Below are 23,291 nucleotides of genomic sequence, written 5' to 3' on the forward strand. Positions count from 1 at the left end.
GCCCCGCGAAGGAGCATCAGCCCCGGCCGCCCCCGCACCCGCGCCCCCGCCGCCAGGCACGGAGCGCCCCAGCCCGGCTGCCCGCGGCGGGCCCGAGGGGGCGGCCCGGGAGGGCAGGGGAGGGGGGGTCGCCCGAGGGCCCCGCTCACCGATCTTGGCGAGGGAGGCCAGCAGGATCCAGAGGGTGATCTCGAAGGGGATTTGCACGTGGGGGTAGTCCAGGGTGAAGACGTGGAGCCGCGTCTCCTCGAAAGCGGTGCCGCTGGGGCTCGGCGGGGTGCCGGTGCCCATCGCCGCGGCGCCGGGCAGCTGGCTCTCCGAGGTGGCCCGCGCCTCCGCCGCCCCGGCCGCCAGCACCGCCAGCACCGCCAGCACCAGCAGCAGAGGCGCGGCGGGGCGCGGGGGGCCGCCGCCGCCGCCCATGGCGTCCCCGCTGCCGGCCGGGCGCGCCGCTGCCCTACGGCCCCGCGCCGGCCGCCGCCGCCACCATCCCGCCGCCGCCGGCACCTGCCGCCGCCGCGGCCCCGCCGGCTCCGGCTCCGCCTCCTCCCCGGTGACGGGGCGAGTCCCGGCGCGGCGCCGCCGGCCGGCCGCGGCGTCCCGCTCCCTCCCGGGCCGCCCCCCGGGGCCGCCCCCGCGGGGCAAAGCCGCGACCCGGCCCCGCCGCAGTCGCCGCCGCCCCCGCCGCCCCCGGGCCCGGGCGGCCGCTGTTAGGCGCCGCGGGAGCGCCCGGGCGGGGGCCTGGTCGCAGCCGCCGCCAGGTGCTCGGGCTGGGAGCGGGCCAGCCCGCCGCCGGCCGGTCGGGTACCGGCCAGGGGGCTCGGGCACCGGGGGCCGCGCCTGCCCCACGGTACTCGCCGAGGCGGCCGGGCCGGCGCGGAGACGGGCGCAGGGGGCAGGGCGCCTCCGGCTGCGGGGTGCGCTGGAGGAGGCTTGTGTGCAGCGCAGTAACGCACCTACATGCTGTATGTGTCGAGGGAAACTAATCTGCAGTGCTAACACACTCCGTGTGGACGTGTACACGCCTATCTATACATAGACGTGCGCCTCTGTATGTATAGATGATATATTTTAATAAAGTAATTTTCACATGTGTATGTATATGTATATGTACAGATATATATGTTGCCATTACCAATTACAGGAAAGGTGCTTCTGCCAAATATGTGAAACCAACATTCTGTTCCCACTAATTAGGAGTTAAATGCTGCCAGTTTATAGAGTTACAAGAACACATTCTGTTTACATACATGTATGTAGGTTCGTATATATGTATATACATGCCATATAATGCATACCGTATAATATATGCTATATAAGTATACTATATCATGTATTCAATATATAGGACATGAATACAGATCATCTGTGTGTTGCCCTCCATCAAAAACATGATAGGCACAATCCTGTTCCTGTTAGCTGAGAAATGTACATTCTGGTAATTCAGAGAGTTAAATGAACACACTGTATAAACATACATGAGCATTCATACATACCATTTGATATATGTGTATATAAATATATAACTAATAATATATTTATATGTGTGTGAGTGTGTGTTGCCAGTATTGAACGTGTGACTGGCAAAACCCTGTTCCTGAAGGCAATGGGATATGATTCCACCAGATACTGCTGAGCACCAGCTTTCTGTATTTCCTGAAAGAATGGAACCTCACCCATGATTTACTCATGACTTCACCCCATATGAGAAAGACAGTATTCCAAAGCTCAAACTCGTAAAATCTTTGTAGCACACCGTTCTGCGTGCCTCTAAGAGCAAAGCGTATCTGTCTGTACTTCAAATGAAACTGAAGCAAGAGGTAAGAGCTCTCCTTTTGTCCCCAATGGCAAAAAGTAACCGGTGGCTACTGTTTCTCTAGGCTAGGGCTCAGGCTCAATTAGCTGAATATCTGTAGCTGTCAGTTACCCCCAGAACCTGAAGACAGGGCACTAAGCCTGTTTTTTATGACAGATTTAAAAACACAACACTAATAAAAGGTTTTTCTTTTATTTTATCTACAAGTCAGCCAGGAAAACACCTTTGAATATAGAACCAGTGTATACACCATCTAACCCTCTAGCTGCATGTGGTATCTTCACAGGTCCTTTTACTTGTTATATTAGATTCTCTGAAGTAAAAGAAACAGATAAATATTGCCAGTTCTGAGGACATTTCTTTTAAATGGGGAAAAAAATACAAAAAGAAAATGCCCTTTCATTCCTGAATCTCCTGGTCCCTGTTGGAAGACCATCCATAAAAAGAGAAACCTAACCCTCAGGTGAAGGAGATAATATTATCTCCCATGTGCAAATCATACTGTAAACCATAAATGTAATTCTGTCTACAATCGTAAGATCTGTACTTGCACATCTCATTTTACAACCTTTCCTGCAGATGAAGAAAGCCTTTCTGAAAATACAGTTATGTAAGTCTCAATACCTGCTCTCCTAAGAGCAGTGTTACAGATCCTTTCTAGTTATCTGCCTGCAGGATATTGCACGGGGCTGAGAATTATCTTCAATAATGTCAGTGGAAAAGCACTGGCAAGAGCAAGCTGGCCAAGGCTATTGGAAGTATTGTTATTTATACACTGTCCCCTCTACCCTTTTCTCTAATATCACCTCATAATCCCCCTCTGTGCTAGGGTTCATGTCCCCATTCCATAGTCAGAGCAGAAATACACTGTAGACCAGGGAGGTGGACCACCGTCCGAGAGCCCTGAAGGTACAGAAGCTGCCAGACCAGCATTTGAAAATCATGAACAACTGGCTGAGGATCTTCAGTTTGCCACAAGAGGTGAAGACTTTGGGTGAGAAAGTGCTAAAGCGTACAAATGTGGAGGAAAGTCCCTTCTCACGGAAAAAGTTCTTCATTACTGCCCTTTTCATTACAGGCAGCAGAGGGATGAAAAAGCCTGACTTCTGCATACTGGCAGAGACAGAGTGATGTTTTGGCACCTAGGTCATGGCAGACACAGGAATGTAGACCCCTTCCTCGGGGCACCATCCACATATTGGCCATTATTTGTCCTTTTACTTTCCTCCTCTCCAAAAATAAAAGGGCACATGCAACAGAAATCCATCTAGCTCTGACACTGCTCTGGTTCTGGGTACTAGACTAACTTTCTTTTGTTATAACGTTATGAAGATGAGAAGTTGGTAAATGGGAAGAAAAAAAAAAAAAAAAAAAGAAAAAGGAAAGGCATCATTAATCCTGAGGTTGGTGACTTACATGCCAGTAATAAAAAGGGTAATAATACATTGACACAGAATCAAAAAAAAACTTGGAGAGCAAAGAAAACTGGAGTTGAGATTAATTGCCGGAGTTGATACTATCTATTGTTACACCAAAATAATCCATTTTATGGATGGATTATATAGATGAGAATATCCAACATTTGGATAGGAACTGCCTTCACAGGATTGGATGACAGTTGGGAAGTGGACCGTATTTGACTCTGGAGCTTGCTGAAATAGATGCAGTGAAGGCCAGTACAGCCTAAGGTGCTGAAGGTCTTGTGGACTTTTTCCCAGTATTTGCGGCATTGCTTTTAATTGCCACCAGCACTGTGCAGCTGGTCCCACAGATGCTGAAGTGTTTCACCATTGGTGGAATGTCTTTAAATCCAGGCAGAAATTTGCCTGAGACAGCAGTGTGGGGTATCATATTCTCTCTCCTTCACCCAGGTGTCATGAGACAGCAGCAACAGGTTCACTCCTCTCCATCACCCTTCGCACCGTGCCCAGCCCTGCTGGTACCCGCACAAGAAGCCATGACTTGGGACATCGCCACACAGAGAAAAATATTCCTGAGCCTCAAAGCCGCCCAGGAAGGGGAGGGAGAGGGGTCCCTCAGCCAGGGAAAGCAACAGAGGAGACGTGAAGGTGTGTCCCTGGCGCCACAGTGTCTCGTCATGGCTTTGCCCCTGACAGCTCAATGCATCTGCTCCCACTTCAGAACAATTTTCTGGCGGGTCACTCCGCACCATTTCAGTGATAGCACAAACAGAAAGCACGTACGCTGCACTTGCCTGATTGCAACTGATCCATAGAGGACTTCCCACCTTGCCCGCACCAATGCCTCACTGCCCGTGCTGTGCCGTGCCATCTGCACCCCGGTGTACTTTCATCTCTTTAATTCTGCTCGCAGGCATTGTCTGTTTTACCAGATACAGTGCTAACAGCACTTCACGTGACAAAGTGCATGCTATTTTATACATCAAGATGGTAACTCATATAATTCAGTTTGTTTATCTTTTAATCCATTTATTGGTTACTACTGGAAATTACTACCAGAGCAAGGAACTGCTCAGGCTACCCACAGAGTGCTGTTTAGGAAAGAGAGGTATTGGCAGTTACACCATGCAGGTTTGCAATAGCTCAGGTGGTTTGTACAGGTGTTATGACAGTTTGGTTTTATTTTTGCTATAGTGGGCATTGGGACTTTTTGTTGTAGGCGTGGCTTTAACTTACCGGGTTGTATGTCAACTGTTATTACTCCAGCTTTATCTATATAGTAGGCACAGACCTATCTTTATCTGCTTTCACAATGAAAATAAAATATGCTGATTTGAACAAATGAGTTCAAATTTTCATCATTCATTTTTAGAGATTCAAAAAAACACATGAGGTCATATTTTCATACTTAATTTTCTGACCTCTTTTATATCAAGACTTTCATATCACAGTAACATTTCTGGAAAATGTACTGTGACTATTTCAATAACTAGATCTCCTACAAGCAATGTTACAGGTGTTCTCCAGTAAATATCATCAAAAAAATAAAAATTGTTTGGGGAAAATCATTAATATTTATAAATACATATTTATTAATATTTTTCTATAATTTTCATTGCTGTTTTAGATTGACAGACATTTTAAGCAGATAAAAAAAAAAGATGTCTTCTGCTGCTGATATTTTATTTTGATGGAAGTTAACTGTGCAAAGGAGCTTTTAGGTTGCATACTTAAATTTTCCCTGACACAGTCCAGCTAGCAGTATTGTAAAATCTGTGTTCCTGGTTTTAAAAAAAAGTATAAATTTCACCTTTCTTCTTAGCCACTTCTCTAAAACAGACAAAGTTTTTTCCAATTTTCCTCAAAAGTATAATACAGGAGACTTAACCAGGGACCGTCTTGCTGAAATACATCAGTGTGTTAGTGAAATACATTTGTCAAAAATTCTAGTATTTCTGTTAGAACAAAGAAGGAAGTTTTCAGGTTACCTCCAGTAAAAAGGTGGTTCTTCTTGACATCTGCAGCTGCATGGGAATCACAGTAGCACAGGGAAAAACTATGTAACAGGCACCAAAGAGGTGACATAGATCTTTTTTACTTATTTAGAAACAGCTTCAGTGGAGATTTAAGGATTATAAAATGCAAACGTGCTTGACTGAGAGTTATTTTCTCTGGGAGGTGAGCTGGTGGCTTACCTACATGCATTATGTTGACAAACATTCTTAAAGTCTCTCTTCCATTAGGGGTTAGACTCTTTTTGAGTGCCATGTCATCAGGGCCTTGACAGTGTAACTGTCTCTAAATCCATTAATTAGTGAAAGAATATCTTAGCTATCGAGTGATTTATTATATGAAATCAATAGTCCATTGAGGACATGTTTTTCCACAGCCTTTTCCAGGGCTGCTTAGCAACCACCCCCATAAACCAAGTCCACCAGAGGCATTATACCTTCCTCATATGGGCACTTTAATGGCAGCAATTTAGTTGCGCAGGTCTGAACTTTGCTACGCTCCCTTAGGGCCCTTACGATGGGAACTGTTGGGTCTGTGCAGCTCGTTTTTTTTAATTGGAAAGGGTTGAGGAAAGGGCACAGGTACCGGCAGCCACCTAGTTCTCCAGAATGTGAGGAGTGGCAGAAGCAGCAGGCCGCGTGGCTACAGGTGCAGAGCACAAAGGAAGGAGCATAGCTATATTTTTAATCTTCAAAAGCAGCCCCATGGAGAACGCAGCAGCAAAGCTGAGCCTGAGTTTGTGGCGCAGAGCGGAGCCGGCACTGAACGCAGCGATCAGCTCTGCTTTGTCGGGGTCTCCTGAGGCTGCAAGCAGAAGCTTCCACCCGGCAGCACTCGTTGCAGTTATTCCAGCATGAAGCCCTGAGGGAGCAACGTGTTGTTGCTTCTGCAGATTATGGGCAACGGCCTCCCCAGAGCCAGAGCTAATCTGGGTATCAGAGTAATTGCACCTGTGTGAACACTCTCCCGAAGACTTCTCCTAAGGCCTTCCCCAGCTGGCTGATATGCAGACAGGCACTTCTCTCCGTGAGTAAGCATCTGTAGCAGGTTCAGCCAGGAAGCTCTGAGAGAGCATTTTGTGCCTTATACCAAGTAACAGAGAGGCCTTTGCAGTGCTGCAGGGCATCAGCATTAAATATCATCCTGAAGAACAGAAAAGGGACCTGCCGTCAGCTCCTGCAGGAGGGCTAAGTGATGTTTCTAGCTCCAGAGGGACATTTGCAACCCAGGAAGGCTAATAACCCACGGTGTTAATTTTTGCAATTACTTGAAAGTAAACTGCACTTCTGTTCATAAACCAGGCAAGATCGAGAGGAGCTGCCCAGAGAGGGGTTGTGCTTTTTTCCTTTCTTTCACTACTTGTGTTCTAGGTGATCTGGGTATCGCTAGAAAATGACATTGTTGGGCACATTTGCTGGAAACCAGAACCAGAGATGACAGACCGGTCTCCATCTCTGAAGGATTAGAACAATTTAATTGTTTAATCGCTAAGCAACATGTTTAATGTTTAAACTGTAAATTCTCTCTTTAGCTCATTCTGCACCAGGACACTTAGTCATTGAATGATTTCTGAGGCTGTGTCCCCACACTGGCTGTCAAAAGTAGCCACTGTTCTCCAGCCTGGCACCTGTCATTGCCATGAATACAGAAATACTGATTTAAATGTTTAACTTTTGTGGGAAAAAAAGTTAATGACTAAAAGAATGCCTCCAGTTTCAGCCTTACAATGCCATCATGAACAACAATGAGAATTTTCTTTTGAAAGCAGAGTTTGATAGGTTTATAAACATATTTTTGAATAATTTCCCATGAGTTCAAATGTTGGAGCTGGTGACTGGAGTGATTCCTTTAGTTCTATAGTCTGTATTAACAACTCTGGCATAACCTCTGTTTGTAAGCAGCAAGGTAAAGGCTAACCCAGTCCTAGAGTCCTGGGAGGTCTTCTGATAAGTTATATTTCCTACTCACTCTTTGACAGTAGATTAATGGCACTAACGTGTTGAATAAATGTTGCTTTCAAAAATGCTGAGGGGTTGTTGTTTTTTCCCAAAATCAAGTTTCAGTTACAATTTTTTTCAAGCTGTTTTGAAGCAAGCAAAAAATGCACTGAGACTTGCTCTATCTTGAATCAAATAAACTGCTATCTTATTCTCTCCTACCATGACCAGTTCCTCTGGTCCAGGAGCTTTCTTCTCTGTACTTGCACTCAGCTCATGAGCACAGCCTGAAGTCTGCTTGCCCCTTCACCAGCGAGCTGGTTTGTACAGGCACAGCAGGTTAGATTTAGGCCCTTGATAAGGGCTTTTCTAAGAGGAATCAGATCTTCAGGAGGAGTCTAGAAATGCTTACTTAGGTGCCCTACAGAACATCATCCTGTAGTCAGTGATGCAGGTCAGTTTATAACCAGAAGCTGGAGTTGCTATGCATATGTGGGTACTATAGGGAACTCGTCACCCTATGGCCCCTTCCTCACTTGCCCCTTTGTTTCTGACACTGTCTTGTCTCCCGCCTTTACACCAAGAACTCACCTGTAAAATATGAATACACGCACCCTGTGCTTGCTCAGTCAGAGCTGACCAGTACTGGTCATCACTGAGCCAAGAGGAACCATCCTTTAACAAGGGCATAAAAAACTACCTTAGATCCTCCACAATCCTCAAAACTGACTCTCTGTCTTGGGTGAAGCTAGACATACCCCACTGAAGGCAGGGAAGCGGTCCTGACAGCTGAAGCAGAAGCAGCCCTAATAAAAAGATGGCGTTTTGCAGTTTGAGTTGCAAGGTAGTTTGTGAATTGCTGCAGTGGTCAGCCAAAGAATTAACCGCCTGTATGCTAATACTGTGTATGCAGGGGTTAAATAGTGAGCAGATGTTATGCAGAAAAAGAATAAACCTAAAGTAGGTGGCGTTTTCTATATGCTATGTATAACTTTCTGTTAAGATTCAGAAATACACGTTGTATGTCAGAAGTTGATGAATTCTCACTTCTTTTCAGTGGCTTTAGTTTATGTTTTGCTTATCTCTTCCCAGTTTCCCTTATTTCTCATTTCTCTTTATCCAGCCTACTCACTGAAAATAATTGGCCATTGCTTGCACCTCTTACGTCACCCTATTTTCACTGCAGAAGGTTAATAAACGCTTGCAGAATCTTTTAACTGTTGATCTCAGTTGCTTGGCTTTATGACCAGTAGACAGCCAGTGTGAACCTAAGTTTTCCACTTGACTTGGTGGAAGTTTAGCTTTAAATTTTACACAGAATGTTACATATGGCTTGTTTTCAATAAAAATTAGTCAAGTTCATTGTTGTTCCAAAGTCATGTGTAAAAATAAACCTTCCTCACCTCTTCACGTAATTCTGTCCTTGGGAAAGTTAGCACAGAACAATCAGGTGAGAAATTAATGAAAATCATTCATTCATTCAAGAAGAAATATCATGGGAAAGTCCAGACGTCCCATTGCTGCATAAAGATAAAGCGTGTTTGAGAAAATACAGTCAGTGAGCCTGTGAGAGTTAAAAGAAAGCCTTTGGTTTGAAGTTCCCTGTAGGGACCATAAACATAGAGTCAAAAGGACTATGGCTCTTAAACTCTGCCTCTCCGGTCTGGAAATAAAGAGTAGGGCATTCAGCTGCATATGAACCCCCCTGCCTTTAACCTGCAGCCCAAATTTTAGCGCTTCCTAAGTGGAATAGCATCAGTGTGGGGAGTTAACAGAGCCTCAGTCTAAAATACTCAGTGGTGCAGTGGTTAGAGCGAGCAGCAGCCAAGCATCAAAATCCTTTGTTTTATAGAAAGAGCTTTCTCTTGATCTCAGTGATGATATGGCTGAACCCCATGCCTCATTTAACTGTCCAAAAGAGTGTAAAGAAAATGAACAATATTTTCATTAACAGAGTTTTCCAAATAAAAAACCGAAAGGTAATAGGGCAAATTACTAATATAAAACTTTTTAAAGAATTTTAATGCCATTTTAAGTTGGAAAGATGGATACAGGAGCTTTCAGGAATGGAAAATGTGGACACTTCATTGGGAAGCTTCCAAATGAGTCGAAACTTTTTATTAACAAACTAATAGTCGCTGGCTGTTATAGAAACAAGCTAGACACATTGGCATCATAAGGAAGATGGCAAATTTTCTTTGTCTCAGTGAAATGACTTCAGTTAATTTTAACAGCATTTGATAAAATTCTTAAATGCAAGACACACACAACTTATACCGCTGGAAAGATCTGATGAACCCTTTCAGTGGCCACAGTCCTTTGGTGATCATCAGTATCACTTGACTTCCATACCGTCTGTATCTACCTGTATTCTGGGTTTGATTATACTGGCATACTAAGAGTTCAGTAAAGAACAATTTTGCTGCTCCTGCATGGTCTAACAGCCAACCTTTTACATGTGTGTGTGTGTGTATATATATATTTTATATCTATACATTTACACATGCAAATATATAAGTATAATTTTACATATATCTTATATATCTCCATGTAATTAGCTCTGATCAACAGTCCTACATATTAAATAATTTCTCACTTTCTTCATGAATGCAGCTATTGCAACTGGAATCTGCTCCTGTATTTTTAAATCATTTCAGCTAGGCATAAATCCCAAGCATTTACAAGTTATAAAAAAAAGCAGTAGGATTTGATTCCACAAATACATATGGGGATCACAATGTGAGCATACTTTTTAATCAGAGAAAAGGCTGCACAGGGAATAAAAGAACAAACAAACCAAAAAAACCCCATGAAAACCATTTTAATAAGCATAGCAGGAAAGTGTGGAGGAATGGTAAAGTGCCTTCTAATGCCTACAACAAAGAAATCTAGTCACAGAAGCCATGTCAAGATAGCATTACTTCATTGAGAAAATTGTATCAATTTACTTATATTTTAGCCTCTCTCTGACTGCTTTCTTGTGCAACTGTCTTTCTTGGAACATTACATCATGGAAAAAAAGGGTGAAGCAATTATGTATAAGCCATTAACTACTGGTATTTTTTTTTTTAGTTTCTCCTGTGTGACACACCATCTACATCTCTTAAGGAAGGAACATACTGTCAAAAATCAGAATTAGCAAAATTTCTAGCAGGATTGGGTAAGGGGTTATCATCTCTTGATACAGAGATAAGTAAATCCCATTTTCCATTTGCAGACACTTTGGAAAATGCCAGGAAAATAATAATGCTTGCTCTGAGGAGAGGAACAGAGGCTGCATATCTGTCCCATGCAATCAACCTCTGCTTGTGTTGTGGTGAAGTAAGTTTGTCACATAAGCAGTTTGGTTCTCATCTCAGCTAGACCAGCCTGTTGGTGCCAGTCCTGTAATGGCAGCAGAAACGATCCCACAGTGTTTGAAATAAACCAGAGCAGCTAGTTATCTGAAAAACCTCAGAGAGGACAGAGGAATCAGCCTGACCTGTGTTTTCTATTGTAGAAGTCAAATGCCTTAAAACTTGAAGCTGCATGAATTCCAGCAGTGAGGAACTAACAAAATTTTGACCGTACATGTAGTCCAGCTCTGGCAGCAGGATTCCCAGTCCAGCTGAGGGCAATACACATGTGGGCAGATACGTTCTTGGGGAAAAATGGCTGGCTGCCTTAGATGAACATGGGCACAGGGCTCATGGTACAGATGATGATACAGCTGTTCCGGTTCTGGAAATTGCTTTTTTAGAGCTAATGCAAGTATGTTGCTGGGTACAAAACTACAGTAAAAAGTATCGGCACGCTTTTAACAACTGCTCACAAGCTCAGCCCTAGCACCATATAAAATGCGCACAGGAGCTGCTCATAGGAAGATCAAAATCTATTAAAATCCCTTCAACTCCTCAGTAAAATATAGTTGTGGTGGTTTTTTTTTCAGCGTGGCTCATCTGTCCTTTAGCAATGGCACCTGAGCTCCTGGTAGGGCTCCTGGAAAGCAGCAGGCACTTCACAAGGGCCTGCTTGTTGCTTCCCAGTACAGGTCCATCAGTCACTGCCTGTAGATGCTGCCTCTTACAGCTGAGCATGAAGGAGCCCCGGGCTGATAAACTGGTGCAGACAGCTGAAGCCAGATGTGGTAGATTCCAACACCTCACTTGTCCTGCTGCTGCTATTAAAATCACAGGCCAAGCTGAGCAAGGTGCTTTCTCCCTCATTGTTCACTGTGGTGGGATATGAGGTTTGATCATTGCTAAAAGCCTTGTAGCTGTGTGCACTTTTGAGGTCTTCTCCAAGTGACTACCCACAAGAGGGGAAAGGAGCCATGGATGAAAGGTTGGACTAGACGATCTCCAGAGGTCTCTTGTCAGCCATTCTGTGATTCTGTGGTGAGAAGGGATTTTACCTGTCAGCTCTGCAGTGGTTGCTACTCTGGGAGCTTTTGATGAAGCCTTCTCTCCTGGGATTGAGCCTCAGGTTTGTCCCACCTGCAGCGTGTTAAAACAGGATGAGCTCAGAGATGCAAATTGCCAAAATCACCATGGTCAAAAGAATGGCAGGTTCAGATGCAGTTTTTGGAAACAGGCATAATTGTTAGGGTTCAGAGCTGGCACTGAGAAGTTGGCTTCTAACTCAGGAGGTCACTCAAACTCTGGGCTTGGACTGTCCGATTTACCCTGAGAATTCATGCCTGAATGCTTCTGTGTGAGGCCAAAACCAGAAAGTATGTAAGTCTCCTCACTGTAAAAAATCAAGCAATTGACCCAACCAGCAATTACTGCAGGATCCAGATAATCTCCACATACACAGAGGAGGAGAAGTTTGGGGCTGCTTGAAAGAAAAAATCCTGCCTTGTTGAACTCAGTTGCAAAAAAATCCAAATCCAAATATGATTTCACCCTGTATTATACTTTTGCCAGTGTGGAGATTTTTGGTTATAGATAAGGATCAGCCAGGGTTTATTGCAAAGTTTATTTTGTAGTAAGTCTGTAGCAGCAATTAAAGTTCCAAAACAGTTTTCACATACTAGTAATTTGAAGAAAAGTACATCTCTGAAGATGTAATTTTCCATTTTTAATCTCCATCCAAAGATATTCTTTAACTTTGAGCAAATTCCTGTCAAACAGTTATAATTGTATGAAAAAAGATACTTTTCCAGATGTAAAAAAAGATGACTGCTGACTTTTTCCTTTCTCTTCTATAAGATAAGCCAAAAAAGCTGACCTCTGAAGACTTGTACATAAATAACAACTCAGGAACTTGTTCGTAAATGCACTGTAAGATTAAACTGGAAAAGAACTAAATTATAAAGCTTGAATGCTGGGTAATAAGAATGCACAATAGAAAAAAGGTAATAAGGTATTTTGATTCATTTTGTGTCACAACCTGCTTCCATACCTGAGGAAGCAAAGCTAATACACGTGGAACTGAGGCTCAGCTTTAGCACAGATACCAGAGCATGGGTGGCTTCAGCCTCCAGTGTAAAAGCTGTATCTACAATAATACAAGTGTTCATTTTAGAATTATGTCAAGCAGCCTAAAAAATAATAATTGTCCTATCACAAGGTAAGCTTGGCAGAAAATCATTCTTCTTTATATAGAGCGGTTCTGTGTGCTATTCTAGTATAGAATTAATTTACTTAATTTATAAACCCTCCCAAGAATAGACACTTTTCTTGGGTTATCTTTAGACTAGTAAGTGGGTACCATGTAGAAGTCTTTGTAGGATGCTAAATATATTGAGACAAATAGATCATTAATCTAACCTACCACCCAGCTGTACTTCCCATCCTGACCACTCTCCACAAAAAATAGTCAGATTCATTCAGAGCGAAAAAAACTAGGCATAATTTCCCAGAAATCAATGAAGATCTTCACCAGGATCATTAATTATATATATGGAAGATGCATCAATACTTTCTGCGTGCTTGACAGCATGAAGTTCTCAAATAGGTAGCTATAATATTTGGCTTTGTTGTGAAATGTGTATAAGATGCCATAACATTTACGGTATCTATGACATATGCAAACCAGGATTGATTTTAATACTTTCCATTTTGTGTGTCTTTATGTTCTTAGACTGGCAGAGCAAGTACACCTCTAATATCTGGTTAATGATATCTTAGTGCATGCACTGATCCATTATTTCATTTTCTGATTTTATCTGTATCATAATAAGATATTTCTTTGCTTACAACTTTTCATACTTTTTATTACAGAATTTACTTGTCTTTTTTCCCCCTCCTTATGCTTGCAGAAATTATTCTCTAGAAAGCCTGAGCAAGGATACCATAGTGGATACCAGTAAAGTGTCATTACCAATATCCATTTGTCTCTTGTGAGAAGGGTATTTTAGGATCAGAAGGACAGCAGCAGTTCTGCAAAGTATACTAAAAATAAAACTTCTCAGGCTCTGGTGGAGGCATCAACAAATTAAAATACCTGAATGAGGAAAACTCCCAGCTTTGTGATCATGGTGAGACCTGCCATAACATTGGACATAGAAGGAAAAAGATACCAATCTGTATTGCTGTGGCTCCTAGAAAAGCCAAACAGTGTGGGTACCAGTTGTTTACTGGGCAGCCTGGAAACATAAAATAACTTTAACAGTACAAAGCCCTGACCCTCATTTATGCCTCTGTTTAATACTGACTAGTCCTCAGCAAAGGCACAAGTCTGAAAAGCATAAGGACACAATACCTCCATTTCCACAAGCTACTTAGTGCTTAATGGAAGTTTTCTTACTAATTTCAATAACTTTAATTGTACAGGATCAACCCTTAATGTTTGGCTTTACTGAGACTACTCCCAACCTTGAAGTTAAGCATTAAGGTCCAGATCCTTGTGGGTATTTACGTGTTTAATTATTTTCCTGGATCAGAACTAGCCCATAAAGGCATGTTCCAAATTCTTGGTCATAAAGGCATGACAGTTCCTAGATAATTCTCTCTGCCACAGGCAGCCCGCCAACTGGAAAGCTTCTTTGTCTCAAAACTTAAAGAATACCGTGTGTCAGGCTGGCACCCAACTAGTCACTAAATTCAGATCACGTAATACATACAGGCATGGTGTTTTCTTTTGGTGATACAAACCCCTGGAATGCAGTATAGCACTTCAAAAAACCACATCTCCTCTAGTGTGCTATGTACTCTGTCTTCATGCCAACAGGTTTTAATTCCACACGAAAAAAGGAACAAAATGTCTAAAAATAGTTTTTAAAAAGAAAGTATCCTGATAAGGATTCTGACTTCAGTGGGTGTTGTGAAATAGTCTTTTTCAAACGCAACTTGAAAGCTCCCTCTTAGCACAGTTTGCTTTTGGTCCAATTTAGTCCTAGCAGAGGATTTGAATGTGTCACTTTTCGTTGTGGGCTCTTTAAATACATTGCTTAATTCCATCAACAGAGGTCACTGCAGCTCTTTTTCTCTTTGGTGAAAGCATACCTTTTCCAGCAGATAAAGCAGAATTAATGCTCTCATATAGCAGAGTATTAGTTTATCCATTAGAGACTGGTACAAGAAAATTTACACTTAGGGGGAGGCTGGGGAAAAAACCCACCACAACACTAATAAATACTAATACTAATACTAATACTAATAACAATAACAATAACAATAATACTAACTTTAATAATAAAGTAATGATGATGTTGATGGTGATGATGATGATAATTATCATCATCATCATCATAATAGAGGTATTTTGAGCTTTGGAACTTAACCTAATTCATGCAGACTTGTTTATAGTGATATTTTGAACTTTCTCGCTACATTTATCTGTCTTTGCACTACCTAGGAACAAGTCCTGTAAATCTGGTCTTGGCACCAGCTGTTATATCTGCTCTGCAGCGCGTAGTAAATCAGTATCGGGCATTTTTGCATTAGGGAACAATAAGAATAAAGCTCCTGAAAGACCTCCTTCAAATTGCTAAGACTTGATTCACAAATTTGTCAGCAGTCATCACTTTCATTTGAATCTGTGTTTGCATACTTATGAAAATTATGGGGAACATTTTTGGGATATTTATCAAGAGGAATTCAAGCCAAAGGGTCCATTTGAGCCAGCAGTAATGTGAGCCTTGCAATTTGCTATTGCTAAACCCATTACAGCAGATTGAGCCAAATACACTTGCAGACAGAGAGCTCTTTAGAAATAAACAGGATACAGGAGTTGTACACAGTGAGATGTTGTTAAAAAAAATAACTATATATATATATATATATAAAACCTTTTTATGTGTACATGCAGAAATAGCTTAATTTATTGAAGGGGGGAAAGAAAATGGAAGAGAAGCAACTTCCAAGAGTTTCTGTTCCAGGTTCCAAGGAAAAAGTATATTTGCTACAGTTATTCACTTCTTACAAGCCCCTTCAATATTACAAAGTTTTTGTAACTATGCAAAACATGCAGAACATATGTAGGTTTTTGAAAGGAACAACAGTGAATGTTCCAGGGGAAAATGAGTGATGAATGACATCTTTTTTACATTACATATATTTTATACATATATCTTAAATATGGCGAAATTTTATGATGTGTTTTAGGACACTGAGCGTTTGTAAACAGAAGGTCCTGATGCCTGTCTTGAAGCAATGAACAAACGATGCGATTTCTGTGTGGATTTTTCCATTTTTGTGGTGAGAACTGGATGAACAGTTTCAGCTTGTTCTTTTGTTCCTGTCTGTAGGTTTCAGTCACCTGAAAGCCTAAGGGAAGCAAAGGTAGACTTGAGGTCAAGGGACCAGGGTCTCATGTTCAGTTCCTGGCAGCGTTCCTGTGTTACGTGTACACAGGCTCATTTGCTTTGTGCAAGTTTCACTACTTTTCACGTGGGGTTTTAACACTGGCCTAATTCTCAGGATGCCTTCTCTCTGAATTGTCTGTGCCTTGTGTTCACACAGCACCTGTAAGACACTGTGTACCACTGCGAGTATTACCAATGTTCATCACCATGCAATATTGAAACTGAATATATTTGGGCATCTGGCTTTCATTTATAGATTGTTTTCTCAATAAAGACATGAATAAATCTAGCTAGAGAGCTATAGGTTTTGTTCCAAGGTACCTTTAAAAAATTAGAGCCTTTTTATTTTGACATCTGCACATTACTCACTATTTTCACTCCTTATCACTGCTGATAATAAGGCAGAACAAGGAGCAAATGGTGTTAGACCAGTATCAACTAATGAGTCTAAATTAACAGCCAACATACATACCAGCAAAAAAAAGCAGTTTAAATTTGAGTCTCTTTTATGATAATTTTGCACATAGCAGAATAAGTTACTGAAGGGAAAGCATGGAGCAGATCTCTAATGATTCGACCTGTGTTTGTATGTGTAAAAGGCATGTTGCAGATGACTAATACCTGTGCCCCCAGCTCACTGTGGCTGTTCTTGACAGATGCTTCTTTCTTCCCAGCTTGCTCCCACAAGGGTAGAAAAAAGTCAAGGATGATGTTCAGTTTGGATGTCTACTCCTGACCAGCTGTTCACTATTTGTGTGGCTGCAGTCTGCCCAGCCAAAGAAAGGAAACTCTGAAAATCAGTTTGGCATAGTTTTCTTCAGTCCATGTCTCATTTCCTATGATTGAAATGTAACAGAAACTAAGTTTTTTTCCAGGACGAAGGGTGGACAAGAAGTAAACAAGAACCAATATTAACTTTTGAAATTTCACACCTATAAAACCAAAGCAGGAAAGAAAAAGGAGTTTCACTTGTGATTAACATTGAGACAGATTCTCAAAAGGAAATAAATTAGGTAGCTTACCACAATAGATTTTCAGTCCTCTTAACTGGTTCAGAATATTACTCATGTTACCTTACACATCTAATTTTAAGGTTCTTAAGTACAGTGAGTTTGACAAAACAATAAATGTAATTGTCCTACCTAAAAAGCAAACAAAATATGAAGATAAGGTAATCTGTTTTCCCACTCTTAATGTTTGTGTTTTATCCCTATACATAAATAGAAAATTAGAAAAAGCACCTATGAAGAAAGGAAGCTTGGAAATATTTGTTATATTTTCTGGAGTCTCCCACAGGCTTTTAAATAGTAGTTTCCATTCATACATGACCATAAAATATGAGTTTTCAGGGTCTAATCACTGCAGGAAAAACCTTGAAAGTATCAGTTCTCAAAACCAACGTACCAGCAAGAAAATAAGAATAATTTCACAATTATGTTCATCTTCTTAACTTAAGTAATGGGTTTTATCCATAGCAATTCAGTGATTTCCCCTGCACATATCACTGGTCCTCTTTCTCTGACTATGTCCCTTGTAAAAATTAAGCCGTCCTTCTCGCACTGAATGTGGTCATGGTTACTTCCTCTCTACCAGGCTCTCCAGCCTGAAACTCTGACCTACTTTTCTGAATCTCATATAACCTTCCTTAATTGCTCTAAACACATCCAAACTTACTTTTGTCTTTTAAGTTGTCCTACTTTCTTGGCCCACACACAACAGCGGTAAATCAGTTTACCTAGAGCCCCCACCAGGGCACTTGCTCTTTTCCATCTGTTAAAACTTCTCTCTGGCTTTGATAGACACATGGCTGCTCCACTCACTTGAGTTTCAAACCATGCTATGAGGCGAATTATCCCACCTGCTTCTACACTCCTTCACTGATGTTCTCCCCTAGTGTGACACACAAACTGCTTTTAGGTCCTTCATAGCATCTTTCCCTGTCATGTTTGCTGGCATTACCATGTAGCCAGCATGTTGTTTCCCCAGGTGTTGTAGCTGTTGTACAGACAGCAGCAGCAGCCCTCACTACACAGTCACAGACATTCCCAGTGGCACCATTTCCCCTGGGAGAAGGACCAGTCAGTGCCTTCTTTCGGTGCACTGTTAACTGGTATTTCTGGAGGTCACAGCTTGGAGTCTCCCTGCACTAGCTGCTATTGTGTCCTGATTGCTGCTGGTCCCCTGGTTGCCGCATGCTCTATGGTAACCTCTCTGAGGAAGAGATTTTCCTTTTACTACACGTTCCTACTTGCCTGGCATATTAGTTAAAGGGTAACAGCAAGCACAACAGGATCCAACAGTTAATCACACCACACAATAAATACAAAAGTATTGCCAGTTGCTCACAATGTACTATTGACCTTGATAACTGCCTCCCCTTTTCTGCAATATTCTGTTTGATAACTGCTGCTTTTACTATTAAAATATTCTATTATGACTGTTCTTATTTGTCTTTTTTTTCTCATTGGTTACCCAGTTCTGTTCAAATGTATCTCCTATTTTCTCTGCTATGAAAAGTACAGGTTATTCATCATTATTCCTTGCTGAAACTCACCTGTCCTGCACTATCCCCCTGCCCCAAGGACATAGTCTTAAATCCCTGAGTTCTTATTTCCTCTCTGGATTTTAAATAATTCTTTAACCTTCTGGGCATGAGTTTCCTGTGCCAGCTCACCTTAAATGAGAGCACAATTGAAATTCCCCGGTAAATAGCACTGTACCAGTCAAAAAAAAAATAATCTTGAATTGACTTCCCTTTGCAAATTATCAGCACAAGTTTCCTGGATGTGACCCAGGTTAAGGAGTTTAAGAATGCCCACACACATCAAGACTTAAATCCACCAGCAGCGGATTTAAATTCATGCCCTAAACCACTTCAGAGCACCTATAGATAGTGAAACATTGCTGTAGTTACTGCTATTTAAAACATAAGCAATGCGCTTCTTTAAGGAGAACTCTTTTGTCTGTAAGTATGAAATACCCATGAAAACAAACAAACAGTGAAACTTTATATATTAGAACATACTTCATACAGCATCTGCAGCATTGCTTCTTGGCTGATGGCCAGCAAAACCATTAAGAGCAATTAATGGCACAGAAGGAAATTTTCTTCCAGTAGTATTTTCTAATTGCTAGGAAATAAAACTAAAAATAGAATTTACAAGTTTGGAGGCCAGACTACAAAAGCTGGGAAAGCTCTATTCTAGATGCTCTATAGCTTTATACTCTGAAGTTCTGGCTCACTGATTTCATCAGTGGAAAGATTAGGAATGAACCAAAAGAGGGAGATTCAACTCCAGTTATGCAGTATATTTATTTGTATTTTAGAAAGAATTATTTTTCTCTAGTTCTGATATAAATGGTCATTAGAAATTGAATGCTTTTCTCCCTACCTACAATGGGTAATTACATAAATGCTGCACAACTTTTATAATATTTAATAAAGAATTTGGGAGTCAATTTTAAGCATGTCTGTCAACCATACCCTGACCAAACTGCATGGACTCCTCTTTTTCATGATGTATGTCTAGTCCCTTTCCATACCACTCTAGACATCACATTAACCTTCCTGATTTCGCACAGTTTGTATCTGTCCAGTGTCCCCCAGACAACCCATTTACTAAATCTTCTAAAAGAGGAAATGCTGAATGTGCAGCTCTCAGTAATTCCTCTGTTTAATCTCTCTCCTGAGTCTCCCTTTGAAGATGATACACTACCCCTTCGTCACCCTCCTCTCAGATTTCCTTTTCCCCTTCGTCGTTGTCCCCAAAAATTGCCTCCAGTCCACATCTTCCGCTAGCCATTTTTGGAGATCCCACCCCCTTCCGACTCTGCAATGCAGCAGCAGGTCCCACACCTCCATCACCCAACTCCATACACCTATGTCAGCTCTGTGGCCTAAGGACTATGTCATGCAGGTGATGATTTTGCCCTCAATTAAATTTCAGGTGGCAATTTGTGCAATTTAAGACCTGATTTTGTATGCTAACTCTTTTTCTTAAAATATTTTTTTCAGTGAGACTTATGATATGTCAATATAACTTGCTATAGAATTGAGATCTGGCACAAGGCTTTTGTTTAAAAACTACATGTAGCCCTTCCTCTTTTGGTGAAGATGGGTTTATTTGTTTGATATTCAGGTACATAACTATGGCATTTCTTATTCAGTGTTGGTACAAAAGCCAAATCCTACCTTCTTTTAATAACGTGCCACTGCTTTCATAAAAGGAAGCTGTAAAATTTCTCTGGCACAATGAGGAAATGCAAACAGAACTTAAGTTTCATAAAGCTTTGTACAGTTTCAGTGCAGATGATTCATTATGACCTGCTAAACACAGAAGCTGCAAACATGAGAAATGGGAGGAAAGGGGTTTTATTTTTTTCCTCTGGTGGTGTTTTTGATTTTTTTTAGTTTAGATGCTACCTGTCCTGAATCAGAAATCTGTTGTAAGAAATGTGAAGTCATAACTCACACCTGAAAGCTTTCTCTGGACTAGGACATACAAGCACTTAACAGTAATATAAAAAAGAAAGACATAAAGGTGGCACTGCTATCTTGAATTCTTACCTCTCTAACTCTTACAGTAGCATTTACAGACCTCTAGTTGGGCAGATAAGCAAGCTCTGAGTGGAGGAGAGAGAGGGAAACTTGAAGAAAACATGATTGAACTTGGTGCATTTCTCAGCTGTAGATTTGAGTTTAGTGCAGCTGCAAGGGTGCGCTAATGGGCTTTTGGACTCCAGTCATCCTTTTGGATAAAATCAGCTCACCTGTAGTTTCAAGACAGATGACAGTGGCAATGATGCTGCCATTTTGCAGAAAAGAGCTCCACCAGAAGAACTAGGTGTCTAGAGCTTTAGGCTTTATCCATAATGACTCAAGACCATAGCTACTTTCTTCTCCTACCACTAGGGAGATACACCATTGAGACTGGAGCATGGGTGCACAGAGCCAGTTGGAAGCGAGCTCAGTGGGAAGGTCGGGAGGTCACTGGCTCCAAAGCATGTCCCCCTGGTTATTTCTTTTTTTAGCAAATGCATCTCTGTATAACATATAGGCAGACATCCTACAAAAAGCTGGGTACAAAACACAGGGCCTCTCTTTCCTGGCTAGCCATCAGGCTACAAAGTTAGGCTCCCTTTATCTTTTATCCTAGTTTCTTGCTTCCTATCTGCAGTGCCAGTCCAGCTTCAGTGTGAAGACTAGTCTACCGATCTGGGCACCGTCTGGCAAGGTGGAGTGATGAATGAAGGTTAGATGCTCTACAGTGAAGCTTCCCACTTGCTGAACCACAAGAATATTATGTACATTCTTGCCATCCCCCATTTGCAAATAGAAGGCATCCTGACAGCACCCCTGCATGAAGAGTCCTCTGGACTTCTACATACCAGGATGCCTCTTTTATTCATCCAAAGCAACTGTAGGTGGGTCATAAGTACCTGCATGTTGAAACTGGTTGAAGTAGCAGGAGTAATGGGCCACCACAGTAACTGACTTCAAGCACTTTTGCAGAGCTAAAACCCGAGATGCCAAGCGATTCCCAAGTGCTGAAAATGTCCACTAAAAATCCTTTTGACTTAAGTACTTGTTTAGGCATCTTCACTGACATTTAGTTGTCCTAAATTGCCTTTTTGGTTTTTAACTGTTTCCTGGAATATCTCAGCTACTCTGAGGTCAAAATCTGTAGGCAAGTTGCAGTTACCAGTCTGGACACTCAAGTCCCAAACATGTCCTTTGGTGTTTCTTTCTCCTGGGTGCAGGCCATAGAACAGAACAGAGGAAGGCAATATCAGCTTCTGCCCATAGCATTGCATGTGCCCAACTACTGTAATTTAAATCTATGTCCAAACCTCTACAAAGATCATGTTCCCCTCTTTCCTGCAGTGTTTTGTTGGAAAGAAAGCTTGATATAAACATACAAGAATGTGTGTCTTCTCCGAGCCACTAAGTACCTTGATACAGCACTTTAAAGTGATACGAGAACAAATGCAGTGGTCCCAAAAGGAAAATTGTGGTTTGGTTCGTATAAAAGCTTTGTTATTTTCTCTGAAGCTGTTCACAATGGGCCCTAGAGATACAAACATTGCTCTTCTCTGCTCCTCATATGTCTAATGGCCTGGCTGGTGCCATTGTTTCTGTCTCTTCTTCTGACTCATACTCCTCTACTTCTGCCACAGCAAATCGAGACTTTGGCATTAGAGCTCGATTGTCTGCTCTAGTGAAACGATGCTGGCTGATTGAATTTCCTCTTCGATTTGACAGATTGGATGGGCCTGCTCGTCTATCCAAGTGTGCCATTGGAATCAGCTCTTCCTGGTGGTGCTTTGCTTCAAGCGGCTGTAGTCGAGGCTGGGGTCTGAACATTCCTGGGAATGCAGCATCAGAGCCACTTCTGTGGTGATCTGAAGAAAAATAGACAAAAAATTCATATTTTGAGGAAAAGAGAAACACCATGGTATTGGCAAGGACAGTTAAAGGGTATTCAATACAATACAGCATTATGGTTTTAAACCCTGGAACCAAAGCATTTTAAATAATTACTATAGAATAAAAGAGCAGTTAAGAACTAAAAATAACCCTAAATTTTTATTTTTATCCTGAAGCTGGTGTTTAAAAGATTTTATTGATCTTGCCTCTACCCTGAAACCGCAGCAAATAAGCACATTCAGCTATCTTTAACTGCCTCGCAGAGCTGCTCAATGCCTTCACAGGACAAGAAAGCTCTTTTCTGTAGTTTTCAGTTTTCTACGAATTTGACAAGTATACCTAGTACCATGGTTGAAAAGCACTGTGAAACTCATAGCAGAAGACAAAAATGTGATGAAGGAGAAGACTCCAGTGCCATTGAAAATCTAGTTTACCACTCACCAGTGATTAGCAACTGGGAAGAAAACAGTTTCACCTGAAACCAGGAGTTTGACTCGAGGGCACTTTGATTACATTGGGTGTGTCAGACCTGCTCTTACCAGCTTGCTTTGCCATAAGTACACAATAAAAATTTGCCCGCAGTAGGCTAATAAGTGGATTTCTCATTCTGTTGAGTTTACAGAATATACTTTTTCACTTTTCTTAAAGCCACTCGTAGTCTGCCTATGCACTAGCAAATTAGTTAATTTAAGAAACAGCCCATAACAAGCTAGGAGGTTTTTGGAGACAAACACATAGGTGTATGAATAATAAGACTATATTCTGCTGCAGTTAAAGCACACGTGTATTGCGTAGTCAGTCAAAATTTATCAAGTAATTGCAGCCTAATAACTCTTACATTATTTTAAGGTAAAGCTTACTTCACAGTTGGCACAAAGTAAGAATCTGTGCACCAGCACTTACATCTATCAAAAGAACACAGATTTCTTTAACAGCAGAACCTGCT

General features: G+C 41.7%; 2 protein-coding genes across 2 annotated transcripts in view; both read right to left on the reverse strand.

The window, feature by feature from the left end:
- The window catches only part of SLC9A2 (solute carrier family 9 member A2), a 34,734-nt gene extending 33,677 nt beyond the window's left edge, over positions 1-1,057 (reverse strand). Inside the window, exon 1 of the mRNA XM_080377239.1 lies at positions 150-1,057. Within this exon, the coding sequence (XP_080233365.1) occupies positions 150-423 (274 nt within the window). The 5' untranslated portion in view covers positions 424-1,057. The remainder of the gene's footprint in view (positions 1-149) is intronic.
- A 13-nt stretch (positions 1,058-1,070) lies between these two features.
- Positions 1,071-23,291, reverse strand: part of SLC9A4 (solute carrier family 9 member A4) — a 60,009-nt gene continuing 37,788 nt past the window's right edge. The window contains exon 12 of the mRNA XM_080377292.1: positions 1,071-22,320. Within this exon, the coding sequence (XP_080233418.1) occupies positions 22,019-22,320 (302 nt within the window). The 3' untranslated portion in view covers positions 1,071-22,018. The remainder of the gene's footprint in view (positions 22,321-23,291) is intronic.

This window comes from Falco punctatus (genome assembly GCF_963210335.1).
Source record: "Falco punctatus genome assembly, chromosome: 2".
Lineage (NCBI taxonomy): Eukaryota > Metazoa > Chordata > Aves > Falconiformes > Falconidae > Falco > Falco punctatus.